The sequence below is a fragment of the Paramacrobiotus metropolitanus genome, unplaced genomic scaffold (genome assembly GCF_019649055.1).
Source record: "Paramacrobiotus metropolitanus isolate TYO unplaced genomic scaffold, Prichtersi_v1.0 Parri_scaffold0000003, whole genome shotgun sequence".
NCBI classification, from domain to species: Eukaryota; Metazoa; Tardigrada; class Eutardigrada; order Parachela; family Macrobiotidae; genus Paramacrobiotus; species Paramacrobiotus metropolitanus.
Window position 1 is genome coordinate 1842519 of NW_026570223.1, and position 26402 is coordinate 1868920.

The 26402-nt window shown below is 40.9% G+C and overlaps 7 protein-coding genes across 7 annotated transcripts; all 7 read left to right on the forward strand.

Moving 5' to 3' along the window:
• The first annotated feature begins 748 nt into the window (after nucleotides 1–748).
• Nucleotides 749–1859, forward strand: LOC129594447 (uncharacterized). Its single transcript, XM_055491151.1, has 2 exons — nucleotides 749–1170; nucleotides 1287–1859. Exons 1-2 carry the CDS (start codon nucleotides 821–823, stop codon nucleotides 1501–1503), a joined length of 567 nt encoding a protein of 188 aa, XP_055347126.1. The 5' UTR covers nucleotides 749–820; the 3' UTR covers nucleotides 1504–1859.
• A 1853-nt stretch (nucleotides 1860–3712) lies between these two features.
• Nucleotides 3713–4848, forward strand: LOC129596880 (U-scoloptoxin(01)-Er1a-like). Its single transcript, XM_055494283.1, has 2 exons — nucleotides 3713–4111; nucleotides 4350–4848. The coding sequence occupies exons 1-2, from the start codon at nucleotides 3768–3770 to the stop codon at nucleotides 4552–4554; spliced, it is 549 nt and encodes a 182-aa protein (XP_055350258.1). The 5' UTR covers nucleotides 3713–3767; the 3' UTR covers nucleotides 4555–4848.
• Nucleotides 4849–7139: 2291 nt separating this feature from the next.
• Nucleotides 7140–8867, forward strand: LOC129596231 (uncharacterized). Its single transcript, XM_055493463.1, has 2 exons — nucleotides 7140–7590; nucleotides 8088–8867. The coding sequence occupies exons 1-2, from the start codon at nucleotides 7247–7249 to the stop codon at nucleotides 8602–8604; spliced, it is 861 nt and encodes a 286-aa protein (XP_055349438.1). The 5' UTR covers nucleotides 7140–7246; the 3' UTR covers nucleotides 8605–8867.
• Nucleotides 8868–9649: 782 nt separating this feature from the next.
• LOC129595492 (mucin-2-like) lies at nucleotides 9650–11146 on the forward strand. Its single transcript, XM_055492520.1, has 3 exons — nucleotides 9650–9835; nucleotides 9920–10023; nucleotides 10311–11146. The coding sequence occupies exons 1-3, from the start codon at nucleotides 9774–9776 to the stop codon at nucleotides 10934–10936; spliced, it is 792 nt and encodes a 263-aa protein (XP_055348495.1). The 5' UTR covers nucleotides 9650–9773; the 3' UTR covers nucleotides 10937–11146.
• Nucleotides 11147–13708: 2562 nt separating this feature from the next.
• LOC129593986 (atrial natriuretic peptide receptor 1-like) lies at nucleotides 13709–18566 on the forward strand. Its single transcript, XM_055490529.1, has 18 exons — nucleotides 13709–13789; nucleotides 13861–14013; nucleotides 14147–14193; nucleotides 14296–14485; nucleotides 14637–14864; nucleotides 14943–15044; nucleotides 15217–15249; nucleotides 15361–15525; nucleotides 15689–15871; nucleotides 15988–16237; nucleotides 16304–16428; nucleotides 16491–16792; nucleotides 17087–17309; nucleotides 17364–17511; nucleotides 17616–17664; nucleotides 17898–17947; nucleotides 18006–18097; nucleotides 18169–18566. The coding sequence occupies exons 2-18, from the start codon at nucleotides 13975–13977 to the stop codon at nucleotides 18208–18210; spliced, it is 2268 nt and encodes a 755-aa protein (XP_055346504.1). The 5' UTR covers nucleotides 13709–13789; nucleotides 13861–13974; the 3' UTR covers nucleotides 18211–18566.
• Nucleotides 18567–19847: 1281 nt separating this feature from the next.
• On the forward strand, nucleotides 19848–22908 carry LOC129593770 (atrial natriuretic peptide receptor 1-like). The gene is made up of 9 exons (XM_055490233.1): nucleotides 19848–20133; nucleotides 20422–20799; nucleotides 20902–20945; nucleotides 21171–21209; nucleotides 21654–21731; nucleotides 21877–22029; nucleotides 22172–22408; nucleotides 22479–22708; nucleotides 22782–22908. The coding sequence occupies exons 1-9, from the start codon at nucleotides 19848–19850 to the stop codon at nucleotides 22906–22908; spliced, it is 1572 nt and encodes a 523-aa protein (XP_055346208.1).
• On the forward strand, nucleotides 22484–25953 carry LOC129593992 (atrial natriuretic peptide receptor 1-like). Its single transcript, XM_055490543.1, has 14 exons — nucleotides 22484–22708; nucleotides 22782–22875; nucleotides 22939–22989; nucleotides 23053–23199; nucleotides 23264–23446; nucleotides 23530–23767; nucleotides 23858–24191; nucleotides 24250–24357; nucleotides 24434–24656; nucleotides 24739–24886; nucleotides 25125–25173; nucleotides 25322–25371; nucleotides 25444–25535; nucleotides 25609–25953. The coding sequence occupies exons 3-14, from the start codon at nucleotides 22939–22941 to the stop codon at nucleotides 25651–25653; spliced, it is 1668 nt and encodes a 555-aa protein (XP_055346518.1). The 5' UTR covers nucleotides 22484–22708; nucleotides 22782–22875; the 3' UTR covers nucleotides 25654–25953.
• Nucleotides 25954–26402: the final 449 nt, after the last annotated feature.

Here is a 26402-nt window from a genome sequence, read left to right on the forward strand (position 1 = left end):
TTTGTATGAGCAACGAGCATACATGTTTCCAGTTTTGTGGGCCGTGAACGTAAACGCGTTTTTTACGTATGTAAATTCAGTATGACTGTTTCTGCAGTTTTCACTCCGCACAACTCACTGTCATTTAATTTTGTTGTTATGAGAACCTAAAAGTGATAGATCCAGACACATCTGTAAACTGACAAAATTTACCCAGAAGAGATAAAAAACGCAACCGCTTTCGTTAGACAAGAATTACACAAAATGTTACGAGTGTAATCGTTCCGCACCGGAAAACGTTCTCTTACATGCGCTTGACATGTTGGTCTTTACGTTTTATCTACACAGCAAAACTGGACGCAAAAAAATGAAAATAATATGGTTAATTTGCTGAAATTGCCAGTCAATGTTCTCGACATTGAGCCACACCATTATCCAGCGAAAATGAAAAGTGCAGCAACTGCTTTCTGCCGAATCAGTTTTTACTGACGGGTGAGCTGTCGGCACGTGCCAATCAACAAGCGTTCTAACCGAATAAATTAACAATAAATACCGGCAGACAAGGGTCGGTTGTGATAAAAAAATGGAGTAGCTTGCTGGCACACATTCTCCTGCTTTAGCAACGTCCTCGTCTACGGCACAATTTATGTCAGTCGATATATGAAGAGATGCCGTGTTAATTTATGACAGTTCCTGGCCAAGAGGTGCCCCAAGGAATTATAAAAGGAGCACAGACGTCGTATAAAGTTATGCAACTATGGCAGTTTATTCTCAGCTGCTGTACTAGTACTGTAATTAAAAGCGGTCCACGCAGAATTACTGTTTCCAGTCGACATAGAGAATGATTAAGCCCATTGCTGTACTATGCGTGGTGTTAAGCGCTCAGTGTCAAGCCCAGCAATATGTGTGGGATTTGCTGAAACCACCGCTCACCGCCGGCGAAGTGCGAGCCATCGCGTTTAACGCTTATGCAGCAGACACCTTTCCCATGTATGCCAGCATTCCCCAGACAAACTTCCGGTGTAAAAAAAAGAAACAGCCGGGATTCTACGCCGACACGGAAGCCCAGTGTCAAGTCTTCCACCGATGCGATGTCAACGGAAACCAGACTAGTTACCTGTGCGTCAACAGCACGGTGTTCAATCAGGTCACTCTCGTGTGCGACTACTTTTACAATGTCGACTGCGAAAAGTAAGTAATATTAATATAATATTATTCATAATATCGAGTAATATGTACAGCTTTTTTTGTCATTACAATCTTTTTATTTGGTTGAATTTGTCGCAATCCAATATATTCCGATGTAGATTTGCCACATACGAAGACTTCGCCAATTCCCGTCTGTACACTGACCGACCACTGTTCGATACGCCGCCTTCTAATTATGTACCACCCGGTGCACGGCTTCCGGGATTCAGTTTCGCATCCAGCGAGAGGCCCGCGAAACAGCGCTCAACGCCCATCACAACCATCGAGCGACTGAAAATGCTGCAAAACACACCATTCGGCAACAAAATGGCGTAGATTGCGCACACCTACAGTGGATTGTGGTCCCCACTACGCTGCGTAGCCGGCGTAAGAATAGATCAAATCAATACGTCATTAACACGTACCAAATCCAGTTGACGCGTCATTTTGTACAAAATAAACAGTGTGTGCTATCTTGGATCATGCTTGTTCGGAATCTGCATGGAAATGAATATTTTGTAAGCACTTGCAGGATTTGGGGCTAATCGAAGAGTAACTAAGAGTCGGCGAGAAACCAGCTAAATTACTGTGTACCGCAAGTGCGGTTGGTCAAGCACATCTTTTTATGGTTTTACTAGAAAATTCAGATTGTGCCCTCGACTGGGTAGTGTGCCGGTACATAGCAATAAATTCATAAAAATTCGTGTAAAAACGATATCATACATAAGTACTTTAACGTGCAAAACTACAAGACGTTCGGCCCATAACAGAACATTTGCGCACCTGTTTGTATTGGAAACCGCTTGGAATTTTTTTCACCAGTTACCCGACAACCGGATGCTAAGCGCACAAACGGGTTCACACCAATGTACGTAATCCTTTTCGCTACAAGATACCATAAATCAATAGATCTTAACATAGTTTCCGAGGGCTTCTTAAATATACAGTAGAGAGTGACGCATTCTATGTAATTCGTATTAGTTTTTGTGTCAAATCCAATTGTATACAATCCCCGAACAGGATAGCGTAGAGGAAGTGTTTTTGTTATGAATTCTATTTTTGTACTCAGTTTGTACTTGTATGTGTTACTTATTTAAATTACCACCCTCGTTTTTTACATGCACTTGACAGTTTTTAAAAAAACTGACCTTTCTTTTATATAGCGTCGTATTCAGTCAGAGAAATCGAAATAATTATCGTTGCTTTTAAAATCAAGCCAAAGAAAAAACTGTAAGCATACCTTGACGTACACATTCTGGAAGTTAAAGGAAATGATAGCCACCATATGCAATAGACATAATAATACCTAATAATTCTTAAGATCCAGGGGAAATCATTCTGTTTATGCGTGTTTATGGGTTGTCGTTCGCCTGTACCGATTCAAATATGTACAGTACATGCGCAAACGGTACGGGAATGTCGACGATACAAAAAATTTACTGTATTCACAATAATATTATGCATTCATACCTTATGGTCTAACAATGGTACTCGCAGTAATCATAGCAAAAAAGAGTTATTGCGCATAAAAAATGGAAACTACGACGTACTGTATTTCTTTGCATATTCAAAAGCTTCCTGTTCGTTAAAGAAAGCAATATCTACCTCGTATCATAGTTTGGCAATAAAGGTTAGGTAATATTATATTCTTTTCAACCAAATCATTCTTCAGTCAGGAAGTCAAGCACTTGTAAGAGTCCATTAAACCATTGCCAACACATGATCATGACGATATTTACTACGTCTTATGTCAACCAAATAAATCAGATTTAATTAGATCGAACTGATAAAATAATTGTTTCGGAATGTTTAAATCGAAAGACATACTCGCAGATCGGCTGGAAATAGCAATATAATAAAGGTTAAAAAATGGCTCCGTAATTTGGATGTGTACTCAGTATAAAACACAACACGGGAATTTCAAATACGCACAGTACAACCGCAAATGCAGCAATATTTATATCTAAAAAAAGGTAGACTGTAAAACTATATGAGCAAACTAATTTCCACAACATGTCTGTTAAACAATAAATAACATTTAAAAGCAAAGTTAAGCTCGTGTAAAAAAATAACTGCGGTGAAAAATGCGATCTGCAGCTTGGAGTGCAGTTACCATTGTTTCGCATTGGGAAATCACAAGCAAAAATGTAATATCATCCATTATTTATGTACATAAACCAAAACTTTATACGAGCAATTTGATTTTCCGACGCAAGAACAATTTCGAAAGAACATGGACGGATAGCTCACATAAGTGACATAACTGATACATAAGATCGGAATGTTGCCCTCGAAAACTGAGCTGCCACACCTGGCTGTTACACATTTTACGTGCTCACAAAATTAATATCAGAATATATTCTAGCATATTGATTAATGCGTACGTACAGCATTATCATCTAGCGCCAACGCAATCGTTCATTTCCTACCTTGTTCCTACTCTATTCAACCGGCGCTTCGGGCAGTCGATCATGGTTATTAGAACGAACGGAAATTAGTATAAAAGAAACTGCAGCTAATTAAGAAGATTTATCATTAACTCTATCTAATACATATACACAGGACCTATCATAACCCTGTTTTATTCCCTAGTTGAAAACATGTTAAAAGCCGTCGTCCTACTTTGTTTGGTCGGGGTCAGTGTCGCGCAGACGCAATATGTGTGGGATTTACTGAAACCGGCTCTGAATGTGGCGGAAGTGCAGGCCATCTTAGCCAACAGGGATGCCAATCAGTTTCCCACATATGCCAGCGTCCCGCAAACCGGCTTCCGGTGTGACAGCAAGAAACAGCCAGGATTCTACGCCGACACGGAAGCCCAGTGTCAGGTCTTCCACCGATGCGATTTCAACGGAAACCAGACTAGTTATCTGTGCGTCAACAGCACGGTGTTCAATCAGGTCACTCTCGTGTGCGACTATTTTTACAACGTCGACTGCCAAAAGTAAGTTTTATGAGAGGAAATCATAAGCATTTTCGAATTCCGCCAATACCGTACACATCGTTTGCACTTTGCACATTAAATAAGTGCATATTATGCATGTAATAATCCGAAGTTGTGGTGGTGCTTTTATAATTAATTTTTATTAACATGCCCTGCAAAATGTGTGTGGCCTTACGTCGCGCAAATTATGGCTACGTATATACCGTCGGCATCTTGTCGAACCCCTTCTTTTATACAGATTCGCCTCGTACGAAAACTTTGCCAATTCCCGTCTGTATACTGACCAACCGCTCTTCGATACTCCCCCTTCCAGCTACGTACAGCCCGGAGCTGGAGCTGCTCAGATTCTCACAAATGACAAACCATCAAAAAACCGATCCTTCAAGCCGAGTCAGCGCCTAAAGGTTTTACAGAATACTCCATTCGGGAATAAGATGAAATAAGATGTGGAGACGTCATGCCGACAGCGATGACCAATATCGGACTTGGGAAAGCTGGAAATAACAGGATGATTTTTTATACAGTTCGCATGTCTGCTGATGTTCTTGCGGTCGCACTTATTACGTTTATTGTATGTGTGCATATGCAAAACGTTTTTCGTTGTACAGCGACACGACAGAGTTTCGATATATTAACTTCTACAGATGGTTTGTGAAATTAAAGTCGGTTATAGATGTACTATTGTTTTATTCCACATCGCGCAATGATAAAAGGACGCGGTTTTTATTTTTTAGTAACAACGCAAGATGATATAGGATCTGTTGTAAAATTTATGTATTGCCACCTACGATAACTTTGTTTTGCGATATTTGAAGTAAACATAAAAGGGCAATAAAGTAAAGCTTTTACTATCTTAAACAGTAGGCCAACCTGTTGCTTTATGTCGTTGTTACGAAGAATAAAAAATGTTCTCTACCTTTACAGCGGTAAATTATCTATATGTACAAGTACACTACTCGTACAAAAATGCACCTTTGCGTGCTTTAGCAGACCGAAGAGAAGCGGCTCAGCGTGCAAACGAGATTATCTAAGCATACAAAACGAATTTTCTCTATTTTGTGCTGTCAGTGCGGATACTCTCCTGTAATGTCACAGAAAGGTTTCCGCAACGGACAGACACCCGTACTACAGAGTACATACACTGCTGTCTGTACAGAGTGTAAAGAGCTAGATGACGTCACGTGGGATACGCTGGATGACGTCGCCGGCGCACTTCCGTAAAAGACAGGCATCTAAGATTGCGTTTTGGCAGAGTCGAAGTAGACCTTCGCCGCACTCCGGTCAATTGTTTTAATAATAATTTAAATTTGTCGAGAATGAACTACCTATTAATGACAATCATGAGACCGTATAACCACAGTGGTATAACGTACACACTACAGTACATGGCAAGCATTGTTCGGTGCAATAAGTATATACATCCTTTCGATCGAAGCTATGTTCTGGTGATAAATTTCAGACTGTTATGTTGTACGAGTAAGTGCTCCAGCGCTCGACTAGGCTGCATGTATGTAATTCTTTTAATAACGTCGGGTAATTGGCAACTTTTACACAGCCACGAGATATTTTGTTACTCGACTGTTTCTTAACCTCACTTCCTTTCCTGCAGTATGCGTCGCGGCACATTTTCGTCGGAATTTATGGTGATTTTCTGCATTATTAATTAGTCTAACCATCCGCCACCCGATCATAAAGCCAATGCTGAAGTATGGTATTGCGGCTTGTTGGGAACAAAATCTCCGTTTGGTTCGTAATATTCGCAATTTTGCATTACTGTTAGCGGTCATGTCTCGTAAAACCCGGCATTATATAGCACTGCGCGGTTTTGGCGCCGAAACCTTTATTCATTTGATTGCGAGAAATTTGGAGACCTAGGTTAAGAAAATTAGAATAATGAGGTTGTGACAATTAAGGGGAAAAGGTCACCGGAAATTCTGTGCGGTTTGCATGACGAAGATGCTGTCATCGGTGTCTTGCATTATGTCATCTTGGGAAAATCAACGTTTTCCAAACAGATTTGGGTGGTTCTTAATGCAGACATTCACGAGTTACGATTATTAAAGACGCTTGGTAATCGCAGCAAACGGTCATTGCAAAATCGTAAAATCTCAGATTTAGAGCACTGTTTTTGACGTCTGTCTAACGACTTCTGTACAACTCTTCGTCGGTTAAAAATAGCTAACAACAACTGCTAATACAGTGACAAAGCTAACCGCAGAATGAGCTTTGTCTAGAGCTAGGTTCCGGTGTTCCGGTGTCGCTAAAAGGCACATGCAGCAATTAATCTGATTAGCAAATGGTAGACCACAGTAATTCGGCAAGTGTCAATGGCAACAAGCGGCTAAATCAGTAAACGAACGGATTAACGAACGATATTTTATAAACGAAGGTTTCCGACAATTAGCGCACAACGAAAAGAAAGCATAAGTATATCTAACACAAATAACACGCAACCGATCACGCTTTTAATTAATACACCGGTTACCCAGGTTAATCCACAAAATTTGCTTTTAAAATAAGGGAGCCTTAGAATAATTTATCTGTGTACTAAGGGATTAAAAACAAAGCAAAACGATATGTCAGTATTACTGTTAATGTTAACTAGTGTGAGTGAAAACGTTTATAATAAGCTGCGATAAACGGTTGTTGTGTAAATATTAATTATGTTAGGTTTTTCAGTTTTTTGGTTAGTACAACTTCAAAATTTAATGGCTCGAGCTAAATCTTCACATAAACCAGCATTTTACATATACTGGTAACTCCCCATGTGCAATTAAAAACGAACATACACGCACGCCCCAGATTTTATGTAGCAGTTTATCCTAATCAATAACATTAGAATAATACTCTGGTCACACCAAATACGCCCTAGTTTTCGAACGTGCGATCGTGTAACTATGTCGGAGCAGTTATTTCCTGCCAAAAACCGATTAAATAACTGATGCCTCGAGGATTAATATAGATCTGCACAATTAAACGGAAGAAATTAGAATCCAACATAGCGATACAGTATAAGATTAGACATTCTTTAACTTCGTTGGCTGTTAACCACACCCAGTCGAAATTCGGCATTGTTCAGCATCGGCTTTGATTTTTTTCAAAGTATCGATTTAGCTGCGGCAGTAAACTATCCCAATGATAAAGGTCATCACTATTGTCTGCCTTATAGGCACCAGCGTCGCACAGACGCAGTATGTATGGGATTTATTGAAGCCGGCTCTGAATGCAGCGGAAGTGCAAGCCATTTTAGCCAATAAAGATGCTGGTCAGTTTCCTACGTATGATACCATCCCACAGACCAGTTTTAATTGTGCTAGCAAAAAGCAGCCGGGATTTTACGCGGACACAGAAGCTCAGTGTCAGGTCTTCCATCGATGCGATATCAACGGAAATCAGACTAGCTATATGTGTGTGAACAGCACTCTCTTCAATCAAGTGACCCTTGTTTGTGATTATTTCTTCAACGTTGATTGCGCTAGGTAGGTCGATGCCCATCTTTTAAAAGCCACGGTCAACACAGTTAAGCATGCAACACGCTAATCAAACTTCTTAAAGAAGGATATAAGATTGAGATTCATCCATGACTTTATTTAGCCAAACTTTTTTACCAAAAACCTGAGTTACCATTAATGGATTCACTAAGCACTTTGGGGGTAAACGTGCATATTTTTTATTGCAGTGACCTTTTTGTCAATTTGCACCGCGTAAACAAATGTGTTACGGTTGTGTGTTTTGCTGTTATCAGGGTCAATAGTCGATGAGTGCGTCAAAAATTCTGACTTCGGCAGTTTAGTTACTTTCAAAACATTGATGAATTATTACTACTCTTTTTATTCCTCTCGGAAAGCTGTTATTGATATGCGTCTGTTACAGCAACATCACGCTTGTTTCTGATATGCATCTGATTTTCTTTATAACCAAAAAAATCCTTAAAAAAATATGGCAGAATGTCGTCATTGCGTTGACTGACTTTTAGGTTTGCCGGGTACGAAGATTTCGCCAATTCCCGACTCTACACCGATCAGCCTCTGTTCGATACTCCGCCCGATTCGTACGTACCACCCGGTGTCGGAGCTGCCCAAATCCTGACCGCTAAGCCCGTCGTACCTGCCGTACCAAAGCCGGCGCCCAAACCCGCCGCGAAGCCAAAACCGGTCGCCCCAGTGGTGCCGGCGAAACCACAGCCCGCCGCCGTCGCACCGAAGCTGTCCGCCCGCTACACCAACGTAGCACCGGAACCACGTCTGGCGTTGCCAAGCTTCCCTGTACCGGCTAAGTCAGGAAGTAAACCCCTGGGGCGAGCCGACACGGCTGGTAAAGTGACAGCCGGTGTGGTTAAATCCAGGTTTACTAATGCCCAAAGCGAGCCGCGATTGATTATGCCGAGACCGTTTATACCCAGTGCCGATAATCGAGCGGGAAAAGTTTTGTCCGGTAAAGGCAAAGCCTTGCCAAGAAAGAGTGCAAGAAAATTGCGTTTTGATAAGCTCTAATCTTAGCCGACTGATCCATTTTTTATATGGACGAAAAAGGGAAAACTTTCTTCCTAATCCCGTGCGGAAAGATTATAATTGTAAATGTAAAATGCTGATTTTTATTTATGAGGACGATACGTCTAACGGATGATTAAGTGTCTGATGTACATTATCGTTTAAATATAACGCATCTGGTCAATTGTAGCCGGAAGGCAGCGATGATGTGTCGTATTAAGAATTGTAAAACTATGAGAATTAAAGTAGAAGTGGTCTGTAATTAAATCACCCACTTGAAAAGCAAGCCTTAAACAAAATTAATACGTTATACGACGGATAGTTTTAAGTGAACAGATTTTGTAAAAAACCGCATTGTATTGTAATCGTATTTGGCGGTTAATAAATTTAACTGCACAGCATTATCACTATGGCTGTACAGCAATAATAATAATAACATAAGTCAGCATAATCATTTCTCTCATTAATGGTGCAAAGAAGCAAAAAGCTTGAAGTATAATTACGTTATTTCTACGATTTTTTTGTTTAAATCTGGCAGTACGCACCAGAATTTATTACCGGCCCTCGTATTGGATAATTGTTTTCGTCATAAGCCATTCAAAACTTGCTGCTGAACGAAAAGTGTTTCTCATAAAACTACGCATAAATATCAATAACTGATAAGCTAATGTGCTAGTTACCATTTGAAACGGACTGTTGCACTGTCGGATGGAGACTTGTACCTGCCGGGCAACAAGTTCGGAATTTTTCTAATAAGAGCGATATCACTGCAAAACATCATTTTTAATTTACTACTACAGTTTTAATCAGTTCAACTTCCAATCTAAGACAGGAAATACCATCCACAACCGGAAATACCGTAACAAAGATTCCAGATTCAACTGTTTATCAGTGCCATAGCCATTCTTTAGTTCTTATCATAGTATTATGAGACAGATAGTATATTTCTGACCCCCGTAATCTTACCAGTGCATACGCGAAGAGCGTGATCCACAACTACTCTCCGGTATTTGCTCCGTACGAGTATATATATACGGCATTGCTTAATCAAAATTTTTGGTTTGTTGGGTGTATCGAAAAATTTTATTAGCGTACGACAATCAGGCGCGTTGTGAGATTTCCGTTCACAGATATTTTGAGTTACGGTACATACCTAAATAAACTGCAGCAAAATGTCGACCAATGTTGAATATTCCTCAAAAACCACCTTGATCGAAAAAGATCATCATCACAAGTAAGTTTATTTGTTAAGACGTTTGGATCATATGTCGACTACGTTTTTAATCAAATAATTTATAACCGGCATTCGTTGTTAAAGGTCACAGAATGCATTCTGGTGCAAGATCTGTGGAGTTGTGGCCGTCCTGATGACGATTCTGGCTGTTGTTTTCATTGCTTTATATGCCGTGGAAGCTACCAGAAGTAAGTTAAAATAGTATTGCTTTGCAATTCACTTACCTAAAAAATATTGACTTAAAGTACTTGAAGAAACCTTCAGTGCCTCTTAACGATTCCCGATAAAACCAAGAGTCACATTTTGCAAAAGCAAAAGCGTTGCATTTTAATTTTTTGTATTAATAATTTATTATGTACAATTTTATAAGCTACCCTAATTCGTCAGCAAATACGAGTCGTATCTCTAAACATCCTTATAAAATGATATTTCCTTCTTTGTCATTTTAAAATTAACTGGTATTGGTTATTTCCAGAACATCATCACCATACAACACCGATCTTCATCCCTACCACAATGAACCCCAACGAGACGACCACTCTCAGTCCTAACATGACCACTCCCTTCTTTAATACCACCTTCAACCCCAATATCACCACCTCCTTGCCGTTTAACACGACATTCAATCCCAACATGACCACACCCTTCAATACCACATTCAATCCTAATGTGACCACTTCCATGCCGCTCAACACCACGTTTAACCCCAACATGACCACAGCTGAGCCCATGAACATGACCACAACGCATTTTCTACCCAACGTTACTACAGTAACACCCAACGTTACCATGCCCGCGCGCGTTACGACTGAAACGCCAATGGTACCAAGCGTAACCACTGGCGCCACCACGAAACGCATCGAAGTGGAAGTAACCGAGCCCGTCGTCGAGACCAACCCGACACTGGATCCCAACCAGTGGCCCACGCTGCCCCATGGCACCCATGGTCCTTTGGTTTCGTTACGGCCACATCGCCGAACGACCACAGATGGTCCCTGGAATCACGGGATTGCTAAGCGGTCGCTAAAACTCAAGGAGAAGGTGCCCAAGAAAGAGCACGAACATAAGCCTGAATCTGTTCTTCTGGGAGCCAAATTCTAAAGGTCACCTTATATGTTTTTTTCAATACACCATTGGATCTGTCAAATTGTGGCGTTAGCCTGCTTGTAAAGCTAAGCTTTTCGCACAGTTTATCGTTTTGTTTTGTAATACCGCACGGTGCGGCTTGAAGTTTTTATGGTTGATAACTACCGTGCCGTATGAAGATTGCCTAACAATGCAAAGGTCAATACATAGCGTGTTATCGAGAAATTCCCTTTAATAACTGGATAACATATCAATCAATAAACCGGCATAATACTCAACAATCTCTGCTTGCGAGTGAAACTTCCGCTCTTTGACAATATACTCGTATTACACGATCATAATTTTATCACCAGATAATCAAGCTTAATTGTTAGCCGCTGCATTCGTTGGTAAAACGATAAACTATATTCTGCGAAATATCGCAGGAAATATGGAATGTTCGATTTCGCGCTGATGTTATATGTTGGTATTATCCATAATTCTAGTTACTACCTACGATTACATTTGTCCACACAGTATACTCGTATTGTATCTGTACGGTAAATTAATTTTATATACAACAATGTATCCGAGTCATCCCTTTAAGGGTTTGCTGTGCTTAAAATTATACTCATATAATCGCGTTCACATTATTTACAATTAGAATTATACATACATGGTCCAATTACGTATTTTTTGCGTTGTATTAGCAACTTAAAATACATGCGCTAAATGCGTCAAAAAAAGAACTTCATAAAGCCAAGGTAGCACACTATGAATAAATTATTAGGGGAGAGCATTGTCTGAAAATATGTAGATGTATGCTATGCAAGAAAAAGCAGCCACAGAAGCTATCGACCGAAGGATGGGTTACACAGCCACCTTTTGTTATGCTCTTCTTAAAGAATTGCCAAAATGGCAAAAATATCCTAGCGCAAAGGAGCGTAAATCATTTGCAGTACCATAAAGAATGTCAGAGCAGACACATTTACGTATAATTTCATTCCAGTGTAAAACTGTATATAACATAAGAAAATAAAAATCAGCGTTTGCACAACTTTCGACAACAAACACCGTTTAATTCCATGTCACGATGATTATCCCCGCCCGGGTTGTTTTAGCGTATTTTTGTTTTGCCTCGTTCTGTCACCGCAACGCCTACTCATATCGTCGAGCAACAAAAAAACCGGAAACTCAAATCCAGCCACTGACAATGTGCATCATGATGGAGAGGAATACAACGGGACTGATTTATGATTATGATCGCATGCAGGCTGCGGTAGACATGGCCGTGCAGTACGTTAACGAAGTGGTGGTGGCACCCTATTTCTATATCCAGATAGTCTACGTTGACCTTGGGCCAGTGTGTCTGCCGGCTAGCCTAAGCAGTGCTCCAGCTTACGCGTTGCGCTTATGGGAGAAACAAATTCAATGCAAAGTATATCTTGGACCAGGTAAAAACATTATATATTATATATCTTATCCGTGGCTTCAAAATAGATTGATTTTTTTAAATAAACACTGACGTGTAAGTTTTCAGTACCTGTACTGATATGCAACAGCGTTTCATGCGAGTTGTCCGCACGTCAATATATTAAATTAGGCGATTGCAAATTTGCAATGTACAGAGTACAACTAAGTTTTACAACAAATTAGGTACAGTATACATATATGAAATGGACTGGAGGTTTTTAAATAATATTTTAAGGTCTTGCAGTTTTCATGAGCACCTTTTTTGCTTTAGTTACTTCATCTTTCTTAGCAGAATAATAGTTTTTTCGAGATATGGTGTTCGCCACTGATTTAACCCTTTGCAACCAACTGTACGCGTGGTCAAGCTAATATTAAGGCGCACTTATATGTAAGATCTCTTCACTCGGTAAGATGCTTTTCGAGAGAACACAGGAGAAACGGTGCACCCAATTTCTGAAGCAGCGAATCAGTGTTGCTTTAATGCGAGGTATAACGCTGTTTGTGTTCAGGAAACATTTTGTATCGGAAAAAGACTGGATGAAGTGTATTATGTGCTGAAATGATAAACTGCGTAATTTTGCTGTTAACCTATGTTAATGTGAATGATATAAAATAATAAACTGATATTCATGCGCTAATACGAGTAAAATGAAAGGTTGCGGCTACGCTGCTGAGGCGCTTAGTGATATCGCGGAGCCACTGGACATTGCCATCATCGGTCTGCCAGCCGCCACCGTGGGAATAACTGCTGATGTGTCGCAGTTCGAGGTGCTGACGAGAATGTCCATCACATTCCCCACCGTGCAAGTGGCCCTAGTGAAGTTTCTGAAATATTTCCGCTACACTAGCGTGGCCTTTTTTATTGACGCGGATCTTATATTCTACAAAGAAATGGGCGCGTTAATCGAAGCAGCGATGCGCGACGGACAAAACCGACTATCGTCGTCATTTGACGAATTTCATAGCCGCGAATACGATGAACCGTTGATCCGGAGCTTTCTTGAACGCGTGTCGACAGCTGCCACGGGTAAGTACGTAAGCGGAACATTGTTTTAAATCAAAAAGTATCTGGTTCGTTTTGTTAGTTATTGTCGTTCTTACGGACTCGATTGGACTGCGGACATTTATGGTTGGTCTCGTCTATTGATAGTGCAAGTTTTGCCACAATAATCGTATATGTAGTTTTAACACAATAAGTTTGTAATGAATGCAGCTCACGGCCCACGAAATGCATCTCACACGTGGAAGGCATGTACGTATATCGCGATATGTAATGCCGAGTTGACCTTTCGCAGAACTGTGATTTCTAGCACATAAATAGTTAGTTCTGATGCACAGATATTTATTGCGGTGGAGTTATACGATAGCCAGATATGGGGAAAGTTCACGTGGAAAACAGGACAACCGGATGACGAAGTGCGAGTTTATGCGTATGGCTAAGTCGATAATTAAGGTATAGCCATTTCGACCTTTAAATCGTTTCACAGGTGATCCGCGAAGCATACCGAGCGGTTTTCCTGTTAAGTTTACAACTGGAAGACAGTGGAACGAAAGAAAAAGATTTAGTCCTTTTCTGGAAGGAGGTTATACGACGATCGAAAATGATATTTGGGTACAACGGATTCACCCAGTTCGATCAAGTAAGTACATATGTACAGTAGACTGGTGATCATTATCCGTGGACTATATGCAACCTCCTTTTAAAACTGATACACATGTAAAAGCAGTTAATACCTAAATACCTAAAAACAAACCTATGAGTTTTGTTTTTAGAAAAATGTCGATCCAGTTGTGGTGCATGCATACGAAGCAGTTCTAATGTAAGTAAACATCATTACTACTACGTTTTGCACGTGAAGGTCCGAATTGCGGTTTTCAGTTTGCATAATGGTGTAGTGATTTTCTAAATTTCAATATCGCAGGTATGGCCTACTCGTGGCACAAATGCACAGGGAAGGTGCCGATTATTCTAGCGGAGCACTGCTCTCGAATTACACTATGAACTTTACCTTCGAGAGCCCCATAACCGGAAAAGTGTATCTGGATGATAATAGTGATCGTGAAATACCTTATATCATGCGGGCGTTTAGCGAGCAGTCTCAAAAACACGAGGTGATTTTACTAGCATACATTTCTCGTATTCTTTTGCTATTAAATATCATGCGCTGCAGTAGACCACCAATTCCAAAATTCTAAATATCAAAATATTTGACTTTTATTCTGGTGCTTAAAATAGTTTATAATAATGTTTTGCCTGTTTCAGACATTATTAGGATTTCCGCTGGATCAATCCACCTTAGTGCAACTGGGAACGATACGCTTCGTTAACCGTCCATCGTTACCGCCCAACATCGTTCTCTGTCTGGACCGGGCACATTGTACTACAACTGCAAATTCTAGCACCAAAGACATTGTCATAGCTATTGTCGTTACTTTTGTCTGCGTACTGGCTCTCGGCGCGTTTGTGGCTGCCTGGTATCTTAAAAGGCACGTCACTCTTTCCGGCTGTAGCATTATTTATAAATGCGTATAACTGTGTTAATAAGGGCCGCTTTCATCCTACAGGAAGCACAGGAGTGACCTTGACCCGTACTGGTGGCGTATATTGATTACCGACTTGCAGCCGTATATGCATCACTCATCCGATGATTTGCAGCCTGTGTCCAGTCAGGTATTGTACTCGATTGTGTCACATTCAGTTTTCGTGCTTACCGGGTTCCTAAACGAACAATCATTGTTAGCATGTTGATGTGAATAACATTGTTAGTAAGTACGTTTATGCAGATCAAAATAGTAACTGGTGTTCAGCTGCACACATAAACGCATCATCTAAATTCTTTCAGATAACCGATATAGGTAGCCAAACTGGAAACAAGGTCAGCTTCGAATTTTGGGATAGTGCTTATGCGTTTTTTGTGTCTCGCTGCAAATCGATAAAAAATTGTGGCATTGTGCGTACTACCGTTGATGTTTTGATTACATGATAGGACTCGGAAGTCACCAAGCAGAAACATGACACAGCAAATGACAAGAACACAGGGAACGGTGGGATGAACCGTACGATGTCGTTCCACGGTCAACCTATTACTTTGTTAGAATGTGCTCCGCCTCACAAGCGAGTACCATTCCAGATGATCAAGGAGGCTTTTGATGTAAGAGCACAGATTACAATTTATGCAACATACTCGTATTTGTCGGGATAATTAAAAATCTAACATTTATTTCCACTGAGTCGTTGCAAAGTAGGCGCATTCTCATTGCCCACCTCGCAAAGATTTCATACAAGATGGAACTGTACGAATAAGTGTTTGACAGGTTAAAAATCTACTCCACCCGAATGTGCAAAAATTTAGCGGGGTCGTGGTTAACGATGACAACATTTGTGACTATGTGGCTATGGAATACTGCCAGCGAGGTAGTCTGGGAAAATTAATTGCGGAGGACACCTTAGATTTGGACTGGCAGTTCAAACAGTCCTTAATCATGGATCTTATTCAGGTCAGCGAGTTAGTCTTGCACTCGTAAAATAGGTAAAATAAATTCGCTGACACACATAATTTACCCACTAAGTATTTCATCACCTTAAAAAATTAATCCTAGGGTGATTGTTGCAGGGCTTGGCGTACTTGCACACCACCGTATTGGCGTCCCATGGCTTTCTTAGCGATACTGCATGCCAAGTCGACAGCCGTTTTGTCCTTAAAATATCCGACTACGGCTTACCTTCTCTTCGACATGAATTCGACCTGCAACCTGTCACATTTGAAGAGGAATACGAAGATCCGCGCCGAAACTACAGAATGCTGTTGTGGCGTGCGCCTGAACTTTTAAGAAGAAGAATGCCGGAAAATGGAACACAAAAAGGTCACATCTAGCTTGAACGTGTGCACAAAAACGAATTTTTGCCGGTCACGGTATTTTTGGGTTTAGGAGACGTATACAGTTTTGCCATCCTTCTTCAGCAGATAATCCTGCAAAGTCTGCCCTTTCAGCTGGGAAAATACGGCAAAGCACGTGTACGAGAGGAACACAGCCTGAAAGACATCATCCTTGAAGTGCGTTCCAAAAATAAATTCACAAGCGGTTTATTAGCACCTAAATGTTTGTCTTTCATAAGGTCAAAAGAGGTCTTCAGCCGCCGTTGCGGCCGCCCGTGCCCACATCAGCTTGCGTACGGGAGCTCCATGACCTTTTGGAAGAGTGCTGGGAGGAGGATCCATCGCTTCGATGGACTTTTATCAGAATAAGACAGGCCGTGGGAAAAATCTTTGGAAAATCAGAGAGAAACCTAGTTGGTCATTTGATTAACCGAATGGAACAGTACGCTTCCAGTCTGGAGCATCAGGTGGAGCAGAAAACCAAGCAGTTCATGGAGGAACGCCAACGCTCGGCTGATGTGCTTGAGCACATTTTACCACCGTACGTTGAACCACTTGAAAAAAAATGTTTAAAAAATCAGTCAGTTTGCGAAAGTGAGTGGTGTGTTACGTTTGGAGAATGGTAATGTGTCATCTCGCGCCATTGCACTACGCCTATTGAGTATTGTACCGGTAGTCCAGTACTTTGGAAGGACTACCGGTACCTTTGGAAGGTTATTAAACATGATCCCGTTTTGCACAATCGATACCGGTAGCGCTTGCATATCTGTCCTTTAGCAGACACTAAAAAGAATAATTGATCCAGGTCATTGGATAATATTATGTATTTTTGTAGCTCCATTGCTCAAGCTCTTAGCAGAGGGATTCACATACAACCGGAAACATTTAGCGAGACAACCGTGTATTTTGGCGATGTGACCGGATATGCGGAAGCCGTAGAGAAATGCAATTCTCCTTTGGAAACCGTCTCGTTGCTAAACGACCTGTACAATGTCTGTGATAGCGTAGTGTTTGAGTACGACGTCTACAAGGTCGAAGCCGTCAATGATGCCTACCTGGTAATATTCTCAAAAAAGCTAACGTGGATTTTCAAATGTAGAAAAGTGTTGTAGGTTGTCAGCGGATTACCGGTTCGGAATGGAAAAAAGCACGTAGAGCAGATTGCTAATATGGCACTCACCTTGCGGAAAAGGATCAGTGATATGAAACTGACATCTGAACGAACAAAGAATTTTAAATTAAGAGCGGGAATTCACTCTGGTAATTTTTAAAGGCGTCCGTAGTGTCGTCGTCTTGCAGTAATTATTTAATAAGCTGATTTGCTAATTTTACGTGGAACTGTTATGCTAGTTGCTTGTTTACAGGACCGTGCGTAGCCGGAATAATTGGCAGTAAACTACCGAGATACTGTTTGTAAGTACAAAAAATGAGCGCTTGTACAAATACTCATGCATGTAATTTGCTGCCAGCTGGTACGTGGAAATTGTAGTGTAACAAAAAAACATTAGAAAACATATTGGCCGGGCCGTTTTTTTTTGGATTCTAAAGCCAGTCGTGGAACTGGCCATGGATGCATTGATGTTTTGTATATTACTATCTATTATTATAATTTTAAATTATTTTGCTTTTGTGTTTTAAATTGCCAGATTTGGGGATACTGTCAATACAGCCAGTCGAATGGAATCTCACGGAGAAGGTAGCAGCTGGAATATAACCGTTAACCACCCTGGATTCCCTAACCGGCTCTTTTCCAGGCGGGAAGCTTCATTGTAGTGAAGCAGCCAGAAATCTGTTGAAGGAATTTCCGGAATTTATCCTCGTAGAGCGGGGAGTAATTCCCATCAAGGTAAAGAAACCTGACAGCGTGGCTTAAATTTAAACACGTCAGAGCTATTAAGACCAATGCATGTCTTTTAGGGAAAAGGACCAATGCAAACGTTTTGGTTGATTGGGAATTGATTTACAATAATTATTCAAAACCAACTGTATCTTTAATACTATGCATGCGCAACGCAAAATATGGTTTACTGTTTACAGCACATACTCGGCTAGTGGCTTGCTTCCCTGGATACCAGCAAGTTATTTGTTAGGAACCCAAGATGACCTGTACAATTAGGAGTGTAACTGCATAGTGTAGTGTTTAATTTGCTTAGGATAATAGATTAATTTTATAGATATTATGAATAGATAATAGATGTATTTCATAATACTTGTATTATTGTAAAACCTTGTTGTAACTGTACTTTTAAATCCGTGCATGCACAATGGAATCATGGCGCCTAAATTAGCGTCGCGCTTTTTTGACTTGCGTTTATTATAACAGATGGTTTTTATTTAAGAAACGTGATGCGTCATTTTATTGCAGTAGTTTCTGTCTTGAATAAAATACAGGTGTGTCAGTTTTATCGACAGCCCATCTTTGTTCGTTGCCGGTTAACAAAAACTTCAATACATTATTTCAGCGATATCTGCCATAGGGCGATATTCAGCGGTCAAAGCGCGTTCGTTCGTCACTTTAGCGTTCGATATCATAATACGACTAGGTTTTATGGTTTAAAGAGACAATGGTATGCAAAAGCACAAATGTGAGTTTCTTTTATTGACCGACTCCACTACACAAAAAATCACTATCCTCTAATCAATGGGGATGTAAACCTACAATACGTATACTGAGCAGTCGGAGCCTCGAAGGTGCGCTACGCTTCTATCATTGGTTTGGATGTCCATTCAAAGAATTGCCGACTAATAAGCGTGATTCAGATGGGTTTAAAAGCAAATTGCGTTTGGTCGAAAATATCGCTCAATAAAACACATACAATAAGACGGAACTGGATCTACCAAGAGCAAAACCAAGTGATTTGTACAGTAGATGTGGTGGGAACATTTCTCAAAAATAACAGCAAGAACTGGTCTTAATTTGATAATAATTATTTGAAAGTTTATACCGAAGTTAATTATTATTAATTAATTGGGTAAATTAGTTTAGTAGTATTATCGTCTCAAGTGAATATTTTCGCGCTGTTAATATCAAAGACTATATTGTTTTCAAGGATGCTCTCTGCAGCGATTGCATACTACAATTACGTAAGTCCCCGTTTTGAATCCCAAGTGTCCTGTTTCCTTATAAACACACGGGAGAGTTCACAATTACGTTGTGCCTGCTCGTGGGTTAATTTAAAATCAATAACAATCATCTTGCATGTCCGCATAAATTATTTAAAAAAATTATAACTTTTGGTGGGAAATCAGCATATGCAAGTACTTAAATGGGAAATGTACGTCGAGAATAGCGAGTGGTTCGTGACGTAACGACTATCTGTAGCTTGCCTTTATAGCTTCCCTCGGAACAAGAAATGGTGTGGTCGTAAATTCTGGCACACGCATAACAGCTGTTGACATTTTACTGCCACTACCAGTGTCGCAAGCAAATGCAGTCCAGTAATTAAAATAATCAACACAATGCACGGAATTTGCTAAATACTAAACCAACAGGTGTTGTTTTCGTTTTGACGGTTTCATGAAAATCTTGCTTCTTTTGGTTCCAGGGGAATCGTATGGCCAAGCCTCTTTTTGTTGCAATTGTTTTTTGCTCGATAATGTCTGCTGCCCAATATCCTCTGGATCAGACAATAAATGTCACAATCTGCGTCATGTATGAACGAAACACTGTCGGCCTGCTGTATGACTTCAATCGAGCACAACCGGCTTTGGACATGGCGCTGACCTATGTGAACGAAGCGGTGGTGGCACCGGACATGTACGTTAATGCCATCTACCGGGACATCGGACCCTATTGCACCGATCCCGGTCTGACAAATGCGGCCCAGCATGCATTGTATCTCCATGATCAAGGAATTCACTGTGATGTCTATTTGGGGCCAGGTTGGTACAGGTCACCGGGTTTTACATCTGTTTGCTTCGGTACGATACAATACAGTCTGTCATTAATCGATAATAATAATAATAGTATTATCGACGGTAAATTAATTAAAGAAGCAACAAAATCCGGCAAATTTTCTGTTATCAGGACCATTCAATGTCCGCAAAATATTCAAAATACTGTACATTATCTTTGATTTTGGGCCGAGGGCAGGGATTTTTGTATGGCTTAGATCTGCACAACTGCGCGTTGGATATATCTGTTTCTCCCGAAATTGTGGTCATTTTCAGGGTGCGGTTCTGCAGCCGAACCATTGTATGATCTGGCAGTAACGTGGGACAAACCCGTGATTGGTTTACCGTCAGCCAGTGTCGGACTGCTGATAACACCGTATTATTATGACCATCTGACCAGGATGTCATTTGCTTTTCCTACATTGAATGCCGCCATTGTGTCGTTCTTGAACTATTTCAACTACACAACTCCAGCCTTCTTCTACGATACCTCGCTGAATTTCTTTTCGGAAGCTGGCCAACTGATTATGGCATCGCTACAGCAAAATTACACTAAATTATATTTGGCCAGTAAAGTGTTTCCCTTTAACAGCTCGTTAGCTACGGATGCTTCCCTGACTGAATTGTTACAAACCGCATCCAGAACATCACGAGGTGCGCCATTGTACCATTTTTAAAGTTCCCATCTTCCAACACCATACATTACTGTACTTGTGTACATTACTGATTATGGGGTATTTTGGTGTTCAATTGCAGTTTTTTTCATCTTGATGGATGCCGGAGACACGCGGAAGCTTATGGTAAAAGGTTTAGTCTGAACCGCCAGCGAACGACAATTTTAACCTAATTTTGCGAAAACTGCTCTATTTATTTGATCATCCATTTGAACGTTAACTAACACCTGTTGGTGTGTTGCATAAATTGTTAAATACAAATTCCGTATAATTATCGATCTTGTCGGGTTTCTTATTTTCATTCTCAGTCTCAGATCTATGCAAGATCGTGAACCCAGGTTTCAATAATAGATGTTGGCGCGTCAGCTGGGCATGGTCGGAGGCGATTATGTAAGTACGATGTTTGAAACTTAACATTATTTCTGTAAAGCTTTACTACACACGTATCAGATCGAGGACGGGGCAAATACCAACTGTTGTACATAATCAGTATACAAAGTAAATTTGTTGTCGGAAAAAGATTGGTAATTTTAACTTACCCGGGAATCGCTCGACATGCATACTGCTGACTGTTTCAACATCAGTAGCTAACTATAGCCCCTGTACTACGAATACTTAATATTAAAGTGTTCACACATTGGTTGCGGTGGTACAATGGGTGCTGTATTCTGGACACGATTCCGTCTAATAGTGCGAACAGGAAATAATTTTCCAGTTAGACTGTTGTCACTTCATATCGATGCGGACCGTGCCTACTGTCCTTAACGCTGCAGTTATGAAAGTTATGGCGATCGAATATTATGGTGAATGGTCATCGGTTTATGTTTCGTGCAGGTATTCATTGCGGTTGAGTTATTTGACAGCGAGGTATGGGGAACTTTTACTTGGAGAAATAACGACGCAAATGATCAGGTGCGTATTACTGAATGGAGTAATAAATTAAAAATAGACATGATAACCCTGGAAATAATTACTCGTTGATTGTAGTCCAGAGCCAAACCTAGAAAAAAATAATTTTGTGTATTGTAATGCTTTTCTTATTTGCTTCGTCTTATAGGCTGCACGGGAAGCATACCGAGCTCTTTTAATAATATCACTTGACATAAACAACAAAAACGATGAAAGTGCCGATAATCTCCGGACATTTTGGAAAGAAGTAGTCAATTTATCGAAGACGAAGTACAACTATACCTTCCCGCAGATATATACAGTGAGTTAAAATACTAATACAGTAAAAAAATTTATTATTACTGTGGCAAATAAATTCAACTTTTCTCCTAGATAAAATAACGGAAATCCTAATAAAACTTCAATAAAAGTACCAAATGGTTTGAATATTTTTGCATTTTTAGTCCCGTGTTGATCCGGTCGTAGCTCACTTCTACGAAGCTGTGGTGATGTACGCGTCGCAAGCGTACGTAATGCATCAGCAGAATATGTCCTACCAAAGCGGCGAGGCTTTCTGCTCGTTCGTGTCTTATAAACAATTCTCAAGCCCTCTGACTGGAACATACTCGTTGGACGAAAACAGCGAACGGCGCAGTCCTTACGTGGTGAAGATCATGGATGACCAGACAGGCCAATATGTGGTGAGAGTACAAATTAAACCGCTGGTGTAGTTGCGCTCCATTTGTATCCCAGTGTACTGTTTCTTTGCAGATAATGGTGCAAATTGATCCGGACGCTGTTCTGACGGTAGTAGGGGCGTTCTCCTTCGTCGGCCACCCTAAGCTACCACCTAATGAGCCGCGATGTGGTTTCCGAGACGATAATCCAATCTGTATTGCTGAAAGGTCAGCGCTGCCGAAGGGAACCATTGAATCATCCGTCAGCGTGCCGCTTTTGGTGTTTTTCGGTGCGGCTCTCGGTGTAGCGTACGCCATAAGACGGTATGTAAAAAATATTTTGCTAAGAAAATATCGGCAAAATTTTGATGCAATTGTTATATGTATGTTCATATAGTTCGTTGCAAGATGATTCCGATCCGTTCTGGTGGCGCATAATATTGGCGGACATTGATATTTCGAACACGTCCACTACCTCGCATCGCTCGTCAGTAAGTCCAGAAACTTGTGATTTCGGGTTTTAGAGGTTAACAAAACCTTAAAATTCACACCAGATGCGAAGTACTATTCAAGGACAAACAGCTGAACTTCCAGAGGAAGACGAGGTTTATAATATTCTTTTTAATGACGGAGAGGTACGCTAACGTCACTTTGTAAATTTGTCGCAGGACCTCCCTGAAAAAGATCTCACCCATATTCACCAGCAAAAGCAGATGATTCGTTCCGCTAATGTTGCCGGTGTCAGCGTTACGCTAGTGGAACTTCCACCGCCCAAACATCGCGTACCCAGCGATACTTTCAAAGCAGCCGGTTTGGTCAGCATATAATTAAATTGCACAAGGAAAACAGTTTCGTTTACCTGAGAAAGTCATTCTTCAGGCAAAAACTTTAACGCATCGCAACATACAAAAGTTCATTGGCATCGCCGTTAACGAAGACAACCAGTGTGACTCCATTGTTGGCGAGGTTTGCCAAAAGGGCACACTGCGAGACCTTATTAATGATGGAGCGATCAACTTGGACTGGGAATTTAAAAGCGCCTTAATGAAAGATTTAGTCAATGTAGGTATTATGTACTATGTAATATTCATATTAATTCAACTAAACAAACTTCCCTTTTTGCAAGAGCCATTCGTAAATTGCAGGGCATGGCTTACCTGCATTTATCACGACTTCGCTCGCATGGCTTTCTCAACGATCAGGCCTGTCTGATTGATAACCGCTTCATATTGAAAATTTGTTCGTACGGGTTTCCTACGCTGCGCAACGACGACGACTTACAAGCGGTTACCGTAGCAGCCCAAGATCGCAATTATAATCTACTCCTGTGGCGATCACCGGAGTTATTACGACGAAACGTGCCGCCAAATGGCACGCAGCCTGGTAAAACGAATCTTACCGCTTCCAATCCAAATAATCAGGATTTAACGAAATTCACCACGCAAATTACATACATGACCTTTTGCATGGCAGGAGACGTTTACAGTGTTGGCATCTTGCTGCAGCAAATTATTCTCCGCTGTGCGCCATACCAAATCGGAGATGGCGGGCACATAAAGACAAAGAGAAGATCAGATCGCGAACAGACCAGTGATCGTGATATCGTACAAGATGTTCGACGCGGATTGGTCCCGCCAATGCGGCCGGCAGTGCCCCTTTCTGCATGCAAAACGGAGCTTTATGAGCTGATGACGTTGTGCTGGGACGAAGAGCCGCTTCTTCGACCGCCCTTTGTGAGAATAAAGGCGGTTGTGGCAAAAGTAGTTGGCAGAGCGGGTGAAAATATAGTGGATCATTTGATCAAACGGTAATGCAATATTCAGCCAATACTTCAATCCTAAATCTTAGGATTGATTATTTGGCAGAATGGAGCAATACGCGGCGGGATTGGAACACGAAGTGGAAGTAAAAATGAAGCAGTTCATGGAAGAACGCCAACGCTCAGCCGCTTTTCTGGCACAGCTTTTACCTAAGTAAGCAAAATTAATAGCCTTTGTGGAAAAAAATACTGCGCTTGATCCATACGCGACCAGTTACGCTTTTCATTAGATCTGTCGCGGACGCCCTCGGCCGCGGCATCCACGTGGTCCCCGAAACCTTTGAGCATACAACAGTATATTTTGGTGATGTACCCGGTTTTACCGAAGCTATTGAAGAGTGCGAGAGTGCCTTAGATACAGTGGAATTGCTGAACAAACTGTATGGTGTTTGTGATGCTGTGGTGGCTGCGCACGATGTATATAAAGTGGAAACGGTTATTGATGCATACCTGGTAAGTGAGTAACTGTTGTCGATACGGATGGTGGTGACAATAGCTCGCACGACACATCATTCGCCGCGTGATGTGCGTAAAGGTGGCCAGTGGAGTTCCAGTCCGGAATGGCAATAAACATGCTGAGCAAGTGGCCTCTATGGCTCTGGGCATCAGAAGAGAGATCAGTAATTTGCGTGCAACGATGGACAAGGCCAAAAACTTTAAACTCCGAGCTGGACTGCACTCAGGTACGCAGTTATATTGTAGCTACCGCATCGTTAACGGTGACAAACCTGCAATGTTTACAAAAACATTAAAGGGAATGCCCTTATATCATAAAATCGGGGTGATATTAAACAATGTGGGTACAGTACCAAAATTGGTAATTGGTTGTTAAAACTGGTATAACCAAATGTTAGCCTAATTGTTAATCGTTTAAATTTTTAATAAGCATTGAGCAGACCTAATAAAGCTAATGCCTTTCAGGATCTTGTGTGGCGGGTGTAGTTGGACTAAAAATGCCGAAATATTGCTTGTACGTATAAGCACCAAGGTACCACTGTTTATTAGATATATAACTGGCTTCTAGTAATCTGGTCCACCCATTCGCGTAAAATATTGCAAATAGGTAATAAACTATGAAACGCCGTATGATAACAAAGTTGACAGCTCCGTTAATGCAGGTTTGGGGATACTGTAAACACTGCCAGCCGAATGGAATCTCACGGCGAAGGTGCGAATGAATTTCGATCTAAGCATACATCAGCGGCATTTCCATTGTACTTACATTACACTATCATTACAGCTGGAAAAATTCACATTAGCGCCTCCACTAAGCTGATTTTAGACAGATTCGATGACTTTATCGTAAGCGAACGGGGAACCATCGACATAAAGGTACCAAAAAAACCATAATACAATACAAGTACCTATATTTGGGGTCAGCCAATGAACGTACTTAATACTTTAGGGCAAAGGTCCCATGCTGACCTACTGGCTTATCGGACGCAACTGATTGTGAATGCGCAATTAATAAAATTCGCCATGGATTCATACTTGTAGTACCTGCACGCTGTGCTGTACCGACAAATCTGGATCTGCTGGAGCGCTCGTGTTATATGTACAAGCATTTTTTGCTACGTCGTGTTACTCCCAATCAGCAGCATGGTTGTCGTCATGTAGGAATGTTACAGTAGTTATTCTGACGGTTTGCACCAGCATTAATCCTTCACGGTTTGTTAGCACGTTAATTAGCACTATCTTGTGATGTACACCCGCATTGACAAGCCATGTCTACTATACCGATTCAACAATTAAACCCAAATGTAATAATCATTGTGTATAGAAGTACGCATCCTGGCTGATTTTAAAACGAGACCGTACCTGCGGGTTAACTCGAGGTAAACCGATACCAGATGGAGTGTTAAAGTTATTCAATTAAAAAAATTCCTATCATACTTTACAGAAAAACAAATCAAATACAATATTGATCAGATTGGGTAATAAAGCAAAGTGAGCCTGTGCAATGAGCCGGACAGTGTACTATATCATAAAAGTGGGAAACCTCAATGGAAAACCGATACCCACATTACATGAGCGAATGCTGCCGGCCGGGAGAAATTATGACATTGTACGAAAGCCAGTTTTGCTAGGAAAATCCTAGTTGCAACCTTTCAACCCGCGTCTGGAATAAAGTTTTGATTGTTGCGAGAGTGTACGTAGAATGTGCATTAAGCTTGTATGGCACAATGTATTTATTGACTG